This window comes from Lissotriton vulgaris, chromosome 5 (assembly GCF_964263255.1).
Source record: "Lissotriton vulgaris chromosome 5, aLisVul1.2, whole genome shotgun sequence".
NCBI classification, from domain to species: Eukaryota; Metazoa; Chordata; class Amphibia; order Caudata; family Salamandridae; genus Lissotriton; species Lissotriton vulgaris.
In genome coordinates, this window is record NC_141693.1 from 812,941,883 (window position 1) to 812,954,441 (window position 12,559).

General features: G+C 42.4%; 1 protein-coding gene across 2 annotated transcripts in view; it reads right to left on the bottom strand.

Moving 5' to 3' along the window:
* The window catches only part of ECD (ecdysoneless cell cycle regulator), a 351,511-nt gene that overhangs the window by 277,962 nt on the left and 60,990 nt on the right, over positions 1-12,559 (bottom strand). For both annotated transcript variants that reach the window (XM_086922289.1, XM_086922290.1), the window contains exon 5: positions 10,176-10,354. In XM_086922289.1, the coding sequence (XP_086778415.1) occupies positions 10,176-10,354 (179 nt within the window). The remainder of the gene's footprint in view (positions 1-10,175; positions 10,355-12,559) is intronic.

Below are 12,559 nucleotides of genomic sequence, written 5' to 3' on the forward strand. Positions count from 1 at the left end.
AAGACTGACTCTCAGACAAAAGAAACTACATGAAAATAAAACCTGCTTTGCCCAAACCTCGTGTCCAGCCCATTACTGACTCCCCTTTACAGTGGGTTATAGTGGAAATATGTTTTAAAGGGGTAAGATTTACATTGGTTACAATTTATGGTTCCACCGATGACGATCCTGATGTATGGCAGTTTATGGATACTGAACTTGCCCAGTGGCCAGAGCCCATTGTATGTTGCTGGGATTTTAACATTCATGACCCAGAAAGTTCTTTTTCAGTACCGGGGGGTAGATACGCAGGGAGGAAGAAAAAGACACATAGGGCATTAGCCAACATGGTACAGCACAACTCTTTAGCTGACCCTTGGGTGAAGCAACACCCTTATTTGGATAGTAGTACTTTTTTCTTGGCCCCTCACAAAACTTTGGTCAGATTGGATTACTTTTTAGTTTCTAATTCGTTAATCCCTGGTGTCCAAGTGGAAAAACATCCTAGGATTATCTCAGATCATAGCCCCCTGGTGCTAACATTTAATATGCCTATGGTTCAGAGTAGAAATACACGGTGGACCTTTGAGCGTGTTCTTCTAAAAGATGGGGCCTATCAGAAACATATGGAAGCCTGGATAAAGTTTTTCTGGGATATAAACAGAGGTTCGGCATCTCTAGGGGTGGTTTGGGACTGCTTCAAAGCTGGCATAAGAGGGGAGACGATGAGCTATGTGTTGGCAAGACGAAAGAGGGAAAGAATCAGAATTGAAGAAATTCGACAAAGGTTGATTGCAGAGGAAGAAAAGTTAGTTACAGCTATAAGACAGAATATCTCAGTGTAGCCTTTCTTGCTTAAAATTGTAGCCCTCAAAGGGGAGGTCATAGAAGGTTTCAGCAGGAAAGCAGCTGAGAACTATATGGTTAAAAAACAGGATGCGTACGAACTGAGTGAGAGGGTTGGTCACATCCTGGCAGTGCGAACCAGGCAGCGTACTGCTGCAACCGATATAAAAGAGATCCTTGATCCACAGGGGGTTTCTGTTACAGACCCAGACCTGATAAGGGAAGTTTTTAGGAAATTTTATGATGATCTATACTCCTTGGGTGATGTAACGAGCCAGAATGAGATAGATAGTTATCTTAGCGATATTCCTCCCCCTTCTTTGTCTCCTGAGGAAAAGGAGATATTAGATGCCCCTCTTCGTCTGGAGGAGCTTACTGGGGCTTTGGGTAGCCTCCCCTCAGGGAAAGCAGCTGGGCAAGACCAAATCCCGATTGAATTTTATAAAGTGTTTCAAAATGTTCTGTTGGTCGACATGTTTGAGATTATGGAACATACACAACCGGGTGGGCTACCTCCAGAGTCCTGGGGTGGTGCGGATATTATTGTCATCTTAAAAAAAGGTAAACCTACAACACTGTCCGGTTCATACAGACCTATTACTCTGATGAATTCAGACGTTAAAATATATACAAAAATGTTGGCAAAAAGGCTTGCAGGGAGTATTAAACATCTGGTAAGCACATCACAACACAGCTTTATACCGGGGAAGGCGACCCAGCATGTCAGAATGGTTGTCACTATGTTCGATGCTGCGGGGGGCCTGGGCGACCCAATCGCGGCACTCTTTTTAGACGCCGAGAAGGCCTTTGATAGGGTCGCCTGGAAATTCTTATGGGCAGTCTTGAGGTGGAGTGGTATTGGTGAAGGTTTCATAAAAGCCATACAAGTCCTATATAATAATCCTACCGCAAATATCAGAGTGAATAGGGGGCACTCAGATGCAGTTAAAATTTTAGACAAGGCAAGGGTGCCCGTCATCCCCACTACTCTTTGCACTATATTTGGAGCCATTTCTACGAAGACTAGAAAGAAATGAAGGGATTCCACCAATGAAATAGAATGGCTTCACAGTCAAATCTCTAGCTTACGCTGACGATGTGGCTATACTATCCCCAAACCCAGATACTGCTATCAGGGGGGTGGAAACAGAAGCCCAACTGTTTGGTCAAGTCTCAGGCTATAGTGTAACCAAATCCAAGACGCAAATTGTTACGAACCATTTCACTAGGAGTTTTGACAGTAGGGTGGTTAGTTCAGCAACATATCTGGGGATTTTAATTTCAGCGAACTTGGATACTGTGGTTGAGATCAACATGGCTCCGTTACTGGCTAAAGTTAGAAAGGACTTGGAGAGGAAGAATAATTTGCATCTTTCCTTGGTGGGGTGTACTAATGTTTTAAAAATGCTGATTTTACCTAAATTTCTTTATCGATCCCCCCTTTTTTTTAGGCCAAATGGTTTAATACGTTGGAAGGCACTTTAAATAGGTTTTTATGGGCTCATGGAAAAACTCGGAGGGCTTATAGATTTATGTCGCTACCAAGAGAAAGAGGGGGCTGGGGCGCGCCAGATTTTAGGCTGTACTATTTGGCGGATGCATTGCAATATATGCAGGGATTGATTGGAGGGGGCGGTCAGCTACCGAAAATAACAACTGTGTCCACAGAAACATATGCAGTAGTGTTAGGGCAAGAGGCAGAATACTGTTTCTTATATCATGTTGAGTTAGGTCATCTCAGAAGGAAACAATCAAAGACTATAAGTGCTGCCCTTAAAATTTGGACTATCTTTCTGAAGAAGTCGGGCCTGGGCAGATATAATAGATATATTAAAGTTTATAATAATAAATCATTTCCCCCTGAATTCTTTTCCGATTCAGTAATGGCCGCTTGGGTGGATAAAGGAATTAGACAGATAGGTGACTTAAGGAATCAGGAGGGAATAATACAGTTTGGGGACCTTGTAAGTAAATACAGAATAGACAGAAGAGATTTTTTTAAGTATCTACAGGTTAGGAGTTTCCTGGGTAACAAACAGGGGGGTGCAGCAGGGTACAATGGTAATGATTTTAGGGAGAATATAACTAGTGGTGGCGAACCCACGATCAGGTCAGTGTATGCGTTCTTAGTAAGTGGTAAACCGGATGATATGGTTAAGCATAGCAGTAAGTGGATAGGGAAAGTAGGCGCGGATCCGGAAGCCTTTAAGGAGTCATTGGACCTGGGTCGCACTATTCTGTGTTCAGCTCCCCTACAATCCCAGCATTATATGACCTTATATTCACTTTACCACACGCCAGCTAGAATTGCTAAATGGGGGGGGTTCCGAGGGGACCACTTGCCCCAGGTGTAATTCCCCTGATGCAGACATTGTCCACATATTTGCTACCTATCCACAGCTTCACACTTTAATTAAAGACATTGAGGGTTTCCTGGATAGGTCATTAAGGATACAGATAATTTTAACCCCCATTTGGATTTTGTTGGGAATTGGACCAGAAGGGAGTAATCTTGCACAGGCCGATTTCCTGTTTTTGGTTATGGCAGTCTACAGATTAATGCTAGCAAGGGCTTGGCTTGACAAGACCCCCCCCCGCTGATACAAGTCTGGTTGGCAAATCTAATAGCGGCACACAATCTGGAGAAACCTATATATGCTAGGAAGGGAAGGGTTGGGAGAGTTCGAGGAGGTAGAATTTGGGAGCCCTTAGCTCGCTGGAGGGATGGGATAGGGTAACATGTCTATGATTAGGATTTTGTTTATCTTTGGATTTTGGTTTAAAATAGGGGGACCTATGAATTATGAATTATGTAAAGCATGATGGTATGGTTTTCATTTAATTTTGTTTTACTTCTCTTGTTGCTTATTTTCTTACTGTAAATTGCTTATGCTTATTGCCTATGCTGTAATTATAAGATAACCTTTGTTTGTGGTGTAAACAAACTGCTGAATGTATAATGTGTGTGATCAGAAGTATAATAAAAAAATAAATATATTAAAAAAAAAATGAGATACAGAACCAGTGGGAGGACATCAGTGATGAGCACTTGAAACCTACCTCATCCAAGGAGATCAGACTTCATTTGTTTTTTTAGGTTCATCTTATTAGCCCCGCATCAGGGTTCTACCGTCTTAGTGAAGTTCTGACCCAGGTATCGGAGTGGAGGGTGGTCCAACGAAAAGGGCAAACTACCATCCCCGATCCATGCCCTCCCTCTGCAGCATTGGGTTCAAAATCTCGGTTTTCACTGGTTGACCTCAAAGCCACAGACTTCCTCAAAGTCAGTCAAAATTACACTCTTTGCTTTGAGGGAGATCTCAAGATCTGAGAGTGTCAACAGGACATCATCCGTAAACATGCAGACAGTGTACTGCTGGCTTCTGAATGTAATACCGCTGAATCTTTCAGCCCATCTAAGGGCACCAGCCATGGGCTCTCCAGCTAAGTCAAATAGGAGTGGTGACACAGCAGCCTAGTCTTGTGCGGCTCTGCACAGAGAAGGGTTGTGGGGGACTCCATTAACTCTAATCCTTGGTTGGTGAAGTTTGTAGTTGGCTAAAATCCAGCCTGTTACTCTAGAGCCAAAATTTTATCTAGCCAGGAGAGCTTCTACATGTTGCTAGTTGACCCTAACTAATGCCATTTTGGCATTAAGGCGGAGAAGGATCACATGAATTTTCTTAAGGGTAATCTTCTCCATCAGATAGCAACTCTCCTGATGTTGGGTCTGCGAGGGGTCAAGGAGGTTGTGGTGCTGGGCGAGTTGCTGGTTGATTGCTTTCTCAGGGACCTTTACTGGATGTGGGAGAAGTGAGAAGGGAGATAAGCTGGCAGTTCTTCTGTTCCACTGGGTTGGTGGGTGTTTTAATCAGGAGGGGTTTCACTTTGGCATATTTTCCAGTCCTCAGGGAAGGAGGCAGATTTGATGGAGGTGTTCAGGAATTTCCTGAGCTCATCACTGAGTGTCTTGCTTCCAAGATGAAGAAGTGGTGGGGGCAGGGGTCCGTGGGCGCTCCCAAGTGTAGGAGTTCATGATGGAGATGGGTCTTGCGTGCCGAGAATGTCCCAGTGGGTGAGCAGATATTCGGGGCTAGTGTTCAACTGTGTGAGCTGGTTGATACTGTCCGTGGCAGAGCATTGGTTTTTAAAGATTTCATAGAGGGCCGAGAACTTGTCATGGAAGAAGTCGACAAGGTTGTCGCACAGTTCCTGGGAGGATGTGATGTCATTCTCTGTGGCTGCGGGATTGAAGAACTTGTTCGTGATGGTGAAGAGTTCCTTACTGTGGTTTGTGCTGGCTGTTTTGTTAAAGTCTGCTAGGGCATTCTTCTTAGTTTCTTTCAGTAGGCAGTGCTACTGGTTGACTGCTGTCTTGAAGGCATTGCGGTCTTCTTTCTTTTTGTTGATGCGTCACTTCCTTCTGAGTTGTCTGCAGTTGCACTTGGCAGAATGCAGTTCCTCTGAGAACCAGCTGGCTCTTTTGGTGGGTCCTTTAGACTTGGCGTGAGTAATAGTGCTAGTGCATTCTGTGATCCACTGAAAGAAGCTTTTTGCTGCTAGTTTTGGGTCGGTGTAGTGCCTGGGAGGTGTTAGCATCTCATTTACCAAGAGACCTTCAAACCTAGTGGTTCACTTATTGGGTGAAACAAGTTTATTAATTCAATCTCTCCTCTGGCGCTCAGCATCATCAGTGATGGGTCTTGACTTTACTAATCTGTTGCTGAATCTGTTCCAGCATTGTCTTGATGAAATATTTTTCAGGCTTATCCAATGCCTGTCTATCTGTGCTTGCCCAACCTCTTGTGTCTTTCCCATCATTCAGGGCACATCTGGATACCAAAGCTGCTAGTTCTAGATCAGGGCTGTACCCTGCTCTATTAATTGTACTCAGTCTCAGTGGACCTTTATTTGGCTTACCCAAGGCTGCTGATGAGGTCTCTCCTCTTCTTCTCAGTGTCTTCCGAGAGGTTCAGTTCTCTCAATCTTCAACCCAGCCTGTTCAAGTGGTCGTTTGGTGGTTTTTTCATCTAGCTAGTCATATGCGTCTCCGGCTGCTTCTGATCCTCCCGCTTTAGTATAGCCACAGTGGTTCCTTCACTTCTGCACAGGAGCATATGAATCTCATTTTGCCTTCTCACATGAACATGAGACAGAACAGAGTGCTCCCAGCGATATCTGATGTTTCTTTCCGTAAATGATCCATCAGTGGGTTAAAGTCTTGTCTCTTCTGCAAAGTTATTGCAGAGAGGTCTTGAACAATTTGGATTTTGGCATCCTCCACCATGATATCTCCCTTCTTCAACGAAGCATCGACAATCTGTTCCCTGAAGGTATAGCAGTGAGCTCTTGTAGTTACATCAGATGGGGGTTGCCTCCCGGCCAGGGGCAACTTAAAGATTTTGGGGGCCCTGGGCCAAACGTATTTTAGGGCCCCTGTTTGGAACAGCATTGAATTTATGATCCAATTTCATCTTTTCATGTCCTCTTTGGCTAGGTCACTGACACTGCTGTGAACACTGGCCCAAATTTTATATGTGTTTACATCCAATATTCAGGGATAGTGTTGTGTGTTTTTATATTGTAATATAGCAGCAGCTCACTAATATTATTGTAAATAATCTCTGTTAACCACTGCCACTTCTTATAGGTTAGGATTGTGGCAGCCTGCTCAGCAACCCCATACAAAATTTGTTTTTATCTCAACTGATGATGGATGAAATCCAGAAACAAGTGTCTAGAGATGTACAGCACTAACCTGCACCAACTATGGTGGAACACTCCAGTAAAATCTCAAGTAAGCATGTACTAAGAACTGCATATACCATAATGCTAAGGGGCAAACTGTGCTGGGAGGTGAATCAGTGTGCTCCTACCCCTTCCTGTTTTGAAAAGGCTCCCTTCAGCCATTGAGCTGACAAGCTTGTGAAGATGCGCCTGTGAGAGGTACTGAGACCTGTAAGTATTGTGGTAGCCTGCTCAGCAACCCCATATAAAATTTGTTTTTCTCTCTACTGATGATGGATGAAATCCAGAAACACATGTCTAGAGATGTACAGCACTAACCTGCACCAACTTTGGTGGAACACTCCAGTAAAATCTCAAGTAAGCATGTACTAAGAACTGCATTTACTATAATGCTAAGGGGCGAACTGTGCTGGGAGGTGCAGCAGTGTGCTCCCACCCCTTCCTGTTTTGAAAAAGCTCCCTTGAGCCATTGAGCTAACGAGCTTGTGGAGATGCATCTGTGCGCCTGTGAGAGGTACTGAGACCTGTAAGGATTGTGGCAGCCTGCTCAGGCACCCAATATAAAATGTGTTTTTATCTCTAATGACGATGGATGAAATCCAGAAACACGTGTCTAGAGATGTACAGCACTAACCTGCACCAACTTTGCTGGAATACTCCAGTAAAATCTCAAGTAAGCATGTACTAAGAACTGCATTTACCATGATGCTAAGGGGCGAACTGTGCTGGGAGTTGAAGCAGTGTGCTCACACCCCTTCCTGTCTCATAGGATAGGTCCTGTTTCGATCTAAAAGGATTATTTTTATGGATGTTGCATGGTGTTGGATAACATAAGCACAACATTTTTCTGCATAATGTCGGTAAAAGACTCCAACAAATCACCAGTATTAAAAATAAATTACAAGAAAGCAGCATTTAAAAATCTATGTTTAAGAATCATTCAAGGTCATCAGGGCAGGAGTATGTGTAGAACAGACCTGGATCTATCAGGAGCCCCCTAAAAGACAAGAGCCCTGGGCAGAGCCCCCCTTTTTCCATGCCTTAAAACATCTGCTCAATGTGCTCGGGACATTGGAGCCCAATGGATCACAAAAAAAAGAAAGAACAAAGTCTGCAAGGTAAAAATAATGTTTTACATATCTGGGCCATGTAGTGGTAGGAAGTGTAGTGGGGGTGACTAAATCACATAAATCGCAATAAAACCCAATAAAGCCCAATCGCATAAAACCTTCTGCCCCTTGGTTCTCGGAACCCCTAAGATTAGAAAGACAGCGATGCCGTAATTTAGAGAGACGTTGGCGCACTAAATACGACAACAACGACAGAGACACTTACAAACAAGCTCTGTCAAGTTACAGGAAGCGTATAACTATAGAAAAATGTAAATTCTATAGTAAACAAATAGAGTCATCCCAAAACTCGAGCAAGCAATTGTATCAAGTGGTCTCAAAACTTGCCAATCCACCTGCATCTGTCACTACTGAGACTCCCCAAACCTCTTGTAACAACGTCGCGGACTTCTTTATGGCAAAAGTTAAAGATATTTTTAACAATTTCTCCAATAAAACTGTCACTGAGCCATCCGGCCTGAATAATGGTGTTATATTCCCCAACCCCACTCTGGAGGAATTTAGTCCGCTATCTCAACTCTATATAGGAGAACTCATGAACACTGTCAAATCAGGATCACCTCAGGATCCGTGCCCACCAACAGTTCTTAAATCTGTATCCAACTCGATAGCTCCAGTGCTCACTAACATCTGTAATTCCATGTTTCAAATGGGGGACTATCCTTCAATCTGGAAAAAAAGCCATTGTAAAATCTTTATTAAAAAAACCAAACCTCAATCCATCAGAGCCCAAAAGTTATCGCCCCATTGCCTCTCTCCCGTATCCATCTAAAATATTTGAAAAGGCAATGAACATCCAGCTGGCCAATTACATCGACCATAATGACATACTGGACAACACCCAGTTTGGGTTCAGGAAGGGCCACGGGACAGAGACTGCTCTGATAAAGGCGGCGGAGGAGGTCAGAATGATCATGGATCAAGGTGGCGCGTCGGTCCTGATATTATTAGACCTGTCTGCAGCTTTCGACACGGTCGATCATACCATCCTGATCGACCGTGTCGCTGCCATAGGCATTCAGGGCAAAGCCAAGGCACTTCTGGCCTTGTTCCTTGCTGACAGAGAGCAGTCAGTGAAGATGGGGAGTTTTTACTTGCCCGTTTTCTCTCTGCCGTGTGGAGTCCCCCAGGGATCCTCGCTAAGTCCGACACTTTTTAACATCTACTTGTCGGACTTGGCGAGGGTCATTAAATCATATGGAAATGGGTTGACTTCATACACCGATGACACCCAGTTGGTCCTGGCGATACATAAAAATGGAGGAGCAGTGGCTGCGAATTTCCTGGAGGGTATGAGAGCTATCAGTCTGTGGATGGGTCAGAACTGCTTAAAGTTAAATTCGGACAAGACGGAGGTCATGATATTTGGTGAACTGACCCCGTCTTGGTCCCCAGTATGGTGGCCTTCCGATTTGGGCATCCCGCCAACACCAGTTCCCAAGGTTAGAAACTTGGGGGTTCTATTTGACAACAAGTTAGCATTTACCAGTCATGCTAACGCAGTAGTCTCAGCCTCTTTCTACACGCTGAGAATGGTGAAGAAACTGTTACCGTCTCTCCCTTCTACGGCGGGTAAAACCCTTATGTCCTCTTTGGTATTGTACAAAGTGGACTATTGTAATGGACTGCTGCTGAACGCCCAAGAGCAAGTTTTTAGCAAACTACAGCTGGTTCAAAACGCAGCTGCAAGAATTCTGACCAGTACCCCTAAGTTTTCTTCCATCTCACCTGTTATTCGTCAACTTCACTGGATGCCGGTGAGAAGTCACACGAAGTTCAAGGACTTGTGTATCACGTACAAAGCGATGAACGACATAGGACCAGAGTTCTTAAAAAAGGCTTTGTGTGTATATACGCCTAACCGAACATTACGGTCCTCCTCATCCCAGCTTCTCCAAATTCCACGGACAAAAAAAGCTACGTGAGGAGATAGACGTTTTGTAGTTGCAGCGTCCAAATTATGGAACTCACTACCTGATCACATCAAACTCAGCCCTTCCTTGTTAATATTTAGGAAACAGGTGAAAACTTGGCTTTTCAATCAGTAATACTGACAAGGATCCTCTCTGCAATTGTAGGCATCAGCGCCGAGACACCAATCGGTATTTGTGCGCTATATAAGTTCTATAAATAAATAAATAAATAGTAGCACTGGGATTATGAAGTACAATGGAGTGCAATATACAACCACTTGAAAACATTTGTAGTGAATCTGGTCCTCCACTTCCTCATCACTGTAACCCAGTATTAAGCAGTGGGTGGATTTGTTTCTATTCCATACCAATCACAATTCTTTTACATTTTGGGTACATTCATGAATTCTTTTAACGTTTTTGACAATGAAAATGTTTTTGTGAATCACCCTGAAGTTTATGTTCACATCTGAAACCAATGTGTTCATGGTTAAGCTAGACAATGCAATTCTCCTGTCCCAAAGATATCAATCAACTGATAAACCTGAAAGATACTCACCCGCTGAACCGTTTATTCACTGCTCTGCGTATGGATTCAGCAGCCAACAGCTTCCCTGGGTGCGCAGATAGCAACGATAATGCTTGAGTGATTGTTGGACTGGTGATCTGTAAACCACACACTTCTCCAGCACCTTGGAGCATGGGAATTATGCATAACTCCCCACAGTGGAAGAAAACCTGATTAAGCAGAAGCATTTTAGCTACCAGTTAATAGTGTAAATAAAACAAAAATCGAAAATCAGTTCTCCAAAGGCCTTCTAATCATGCAGAATGAATGGAATCATTTGGGCATATTTATAAACAGCATTTTGTTGCACTTTCGGTAGTACTACAACAGTAGTACTAAAGTTCTACAGGAAGCTATTTTCAAACCCAAGAGTGTTATTCTCCACCTCTCCTATCGTATCTAAGCTGAGATCCTCACACATGCAAGTTTTCTACTTAATAAAAGAGGAACGAGTGGAATGGCTGGAAAAAACTGCAAACTTACTACTAAATGGGAGGGGTTTATGGGGAGTAAGGTGGGCTTTACGGGCCTTTGGGGAGGATTTTAGGAAAGGGCATGCCCCCACCCACAAAAGAATGAGGCCATGAGGGATAAAAATTAGATGTCCTGTGCATCAGTGGTATTGGACCTATGTTATGCTAGCATAATGTATCTATATGTATACTTTCTGCTTGATATATATTTCTTTTTGCTAGGAGAAACCCTCTTTTCCTTCTCTGTAAATCTGCTGCTAGAAGAGAAGGCCAAGAACCATACAGACGCCATTTTCAGCACATGTGCTCGAGCACGGGTTGCGATCACGTGCTGATCACGTGCTGTCTTCAAACTCCCTGTTTGTTTGAGTTACTGGTAGCAGCTGTTGGTAGGTATAGCCCTCTATGTTATTTTTGTAGTACTTCAGCCATTACTATTCACAAACTGCACTTCTATAATTAATATGGCAAAAAGGGACCCACAACAGTAGTAAATTACTCCAGCTCAGAGCTGGAGTTAGGCCCTGCACCACACTTGGCTAACCACTGCTACTGCAACATCCTTCCAAAGAAAATAGTGGAGGTAAGTACTAAAAATAAACCCTCATAGGAAGTAATGTAAAATTCAATATGACGAAATGTTAAAACAAAATTCAAAAATAAGACATTATCTAATTAAAACATATTTTAACAACCTTTTTAGAATTCATAAGTTAATTTAACATTAGGTTTTATTAAAATATAATTAGATTTCATTAATGACTTTATACAACATTTACTAATGCATAATTAAAAACATTTTTTTTTACTGTTTAGAATTTTTTATTGAAACATCGCAAAAATATATTTTTATTTAATTAAATACATTTAAATTAAAGAGTTAATTAGCATAACATGAATATAACTTAACATATGTATTTGTAAAGCAAAATTTAACCAAGAAGGGTATCTAGGCGCTGAATAACAGATGTTTATTGTTACCCAACTCAATGGTACTCATTTTATTGACTGCAGAAGAATGAAAGGCTGAGTGGGCCTGCCGGGATTTGAACCTGTGACCATGAGGTCAAACACAGGCCCCTACAATGGACGCATTAGTCCACTAAGCCACCACACCCAGCATCAGTTAATTCAAAAGTTTAAATGTTTTGTATTTTGTTCTACATTTAAAATAACCGAATTTACATTAATAAATAACATAAAAAATATTTTTACTTTTTTTTAAAGTTAATTTTGTTTTTACTTTTCCTTCTACTTTATCATGGGAAATTTCCACCCTGACAGTAGAGTCTCCCTATAATAAAGTATAGGGAAGATGAAAATATTTTGTTAATCTTTATAATAAATGAGTAAAAATATTTTTATTGCGAGACGCTAGAGAGCCCACGGCACAATGGTTGCACTTTAGTGCTGCTCTGCTGTCAGGTATCAACATGCAAATAATATCTGCACCTTCGGCTGCCATCTGTTTCAAAAACAAGCATTTGCAATGCAATCGGTATCGCCTTTGGGACCATATATGTATTTAGCTATGCAGCACATTAGCCTGGGTGCTGAAACATCTAAACTGCATGACACGCCAGGTATGAGAACACATGGAGAGAATTCTTGCCTTTCAGATGGAAATGGTAAGGCCCAAAGCTTTGTTTTTAAAATAAATGTAGGTCCTTCAGTGGTCATATAACTGAAAATACAAGATTTGAAAAAAATATTATTGTCTGTGGGTGCTGGTTGTTTTCTATCAAGACAGTTAAATAGAGGCAGTTGAACAGAAAAAGAAGTCCCCTACGCGGGAGCAGACAAGTCCTAGGGCTGATCTCCAGAGCTCACAAAGTACATGCACATATGTATATACTAAAGTATATAAGTATATACTAAAGTATATGCAAGGGGTCTTGAATG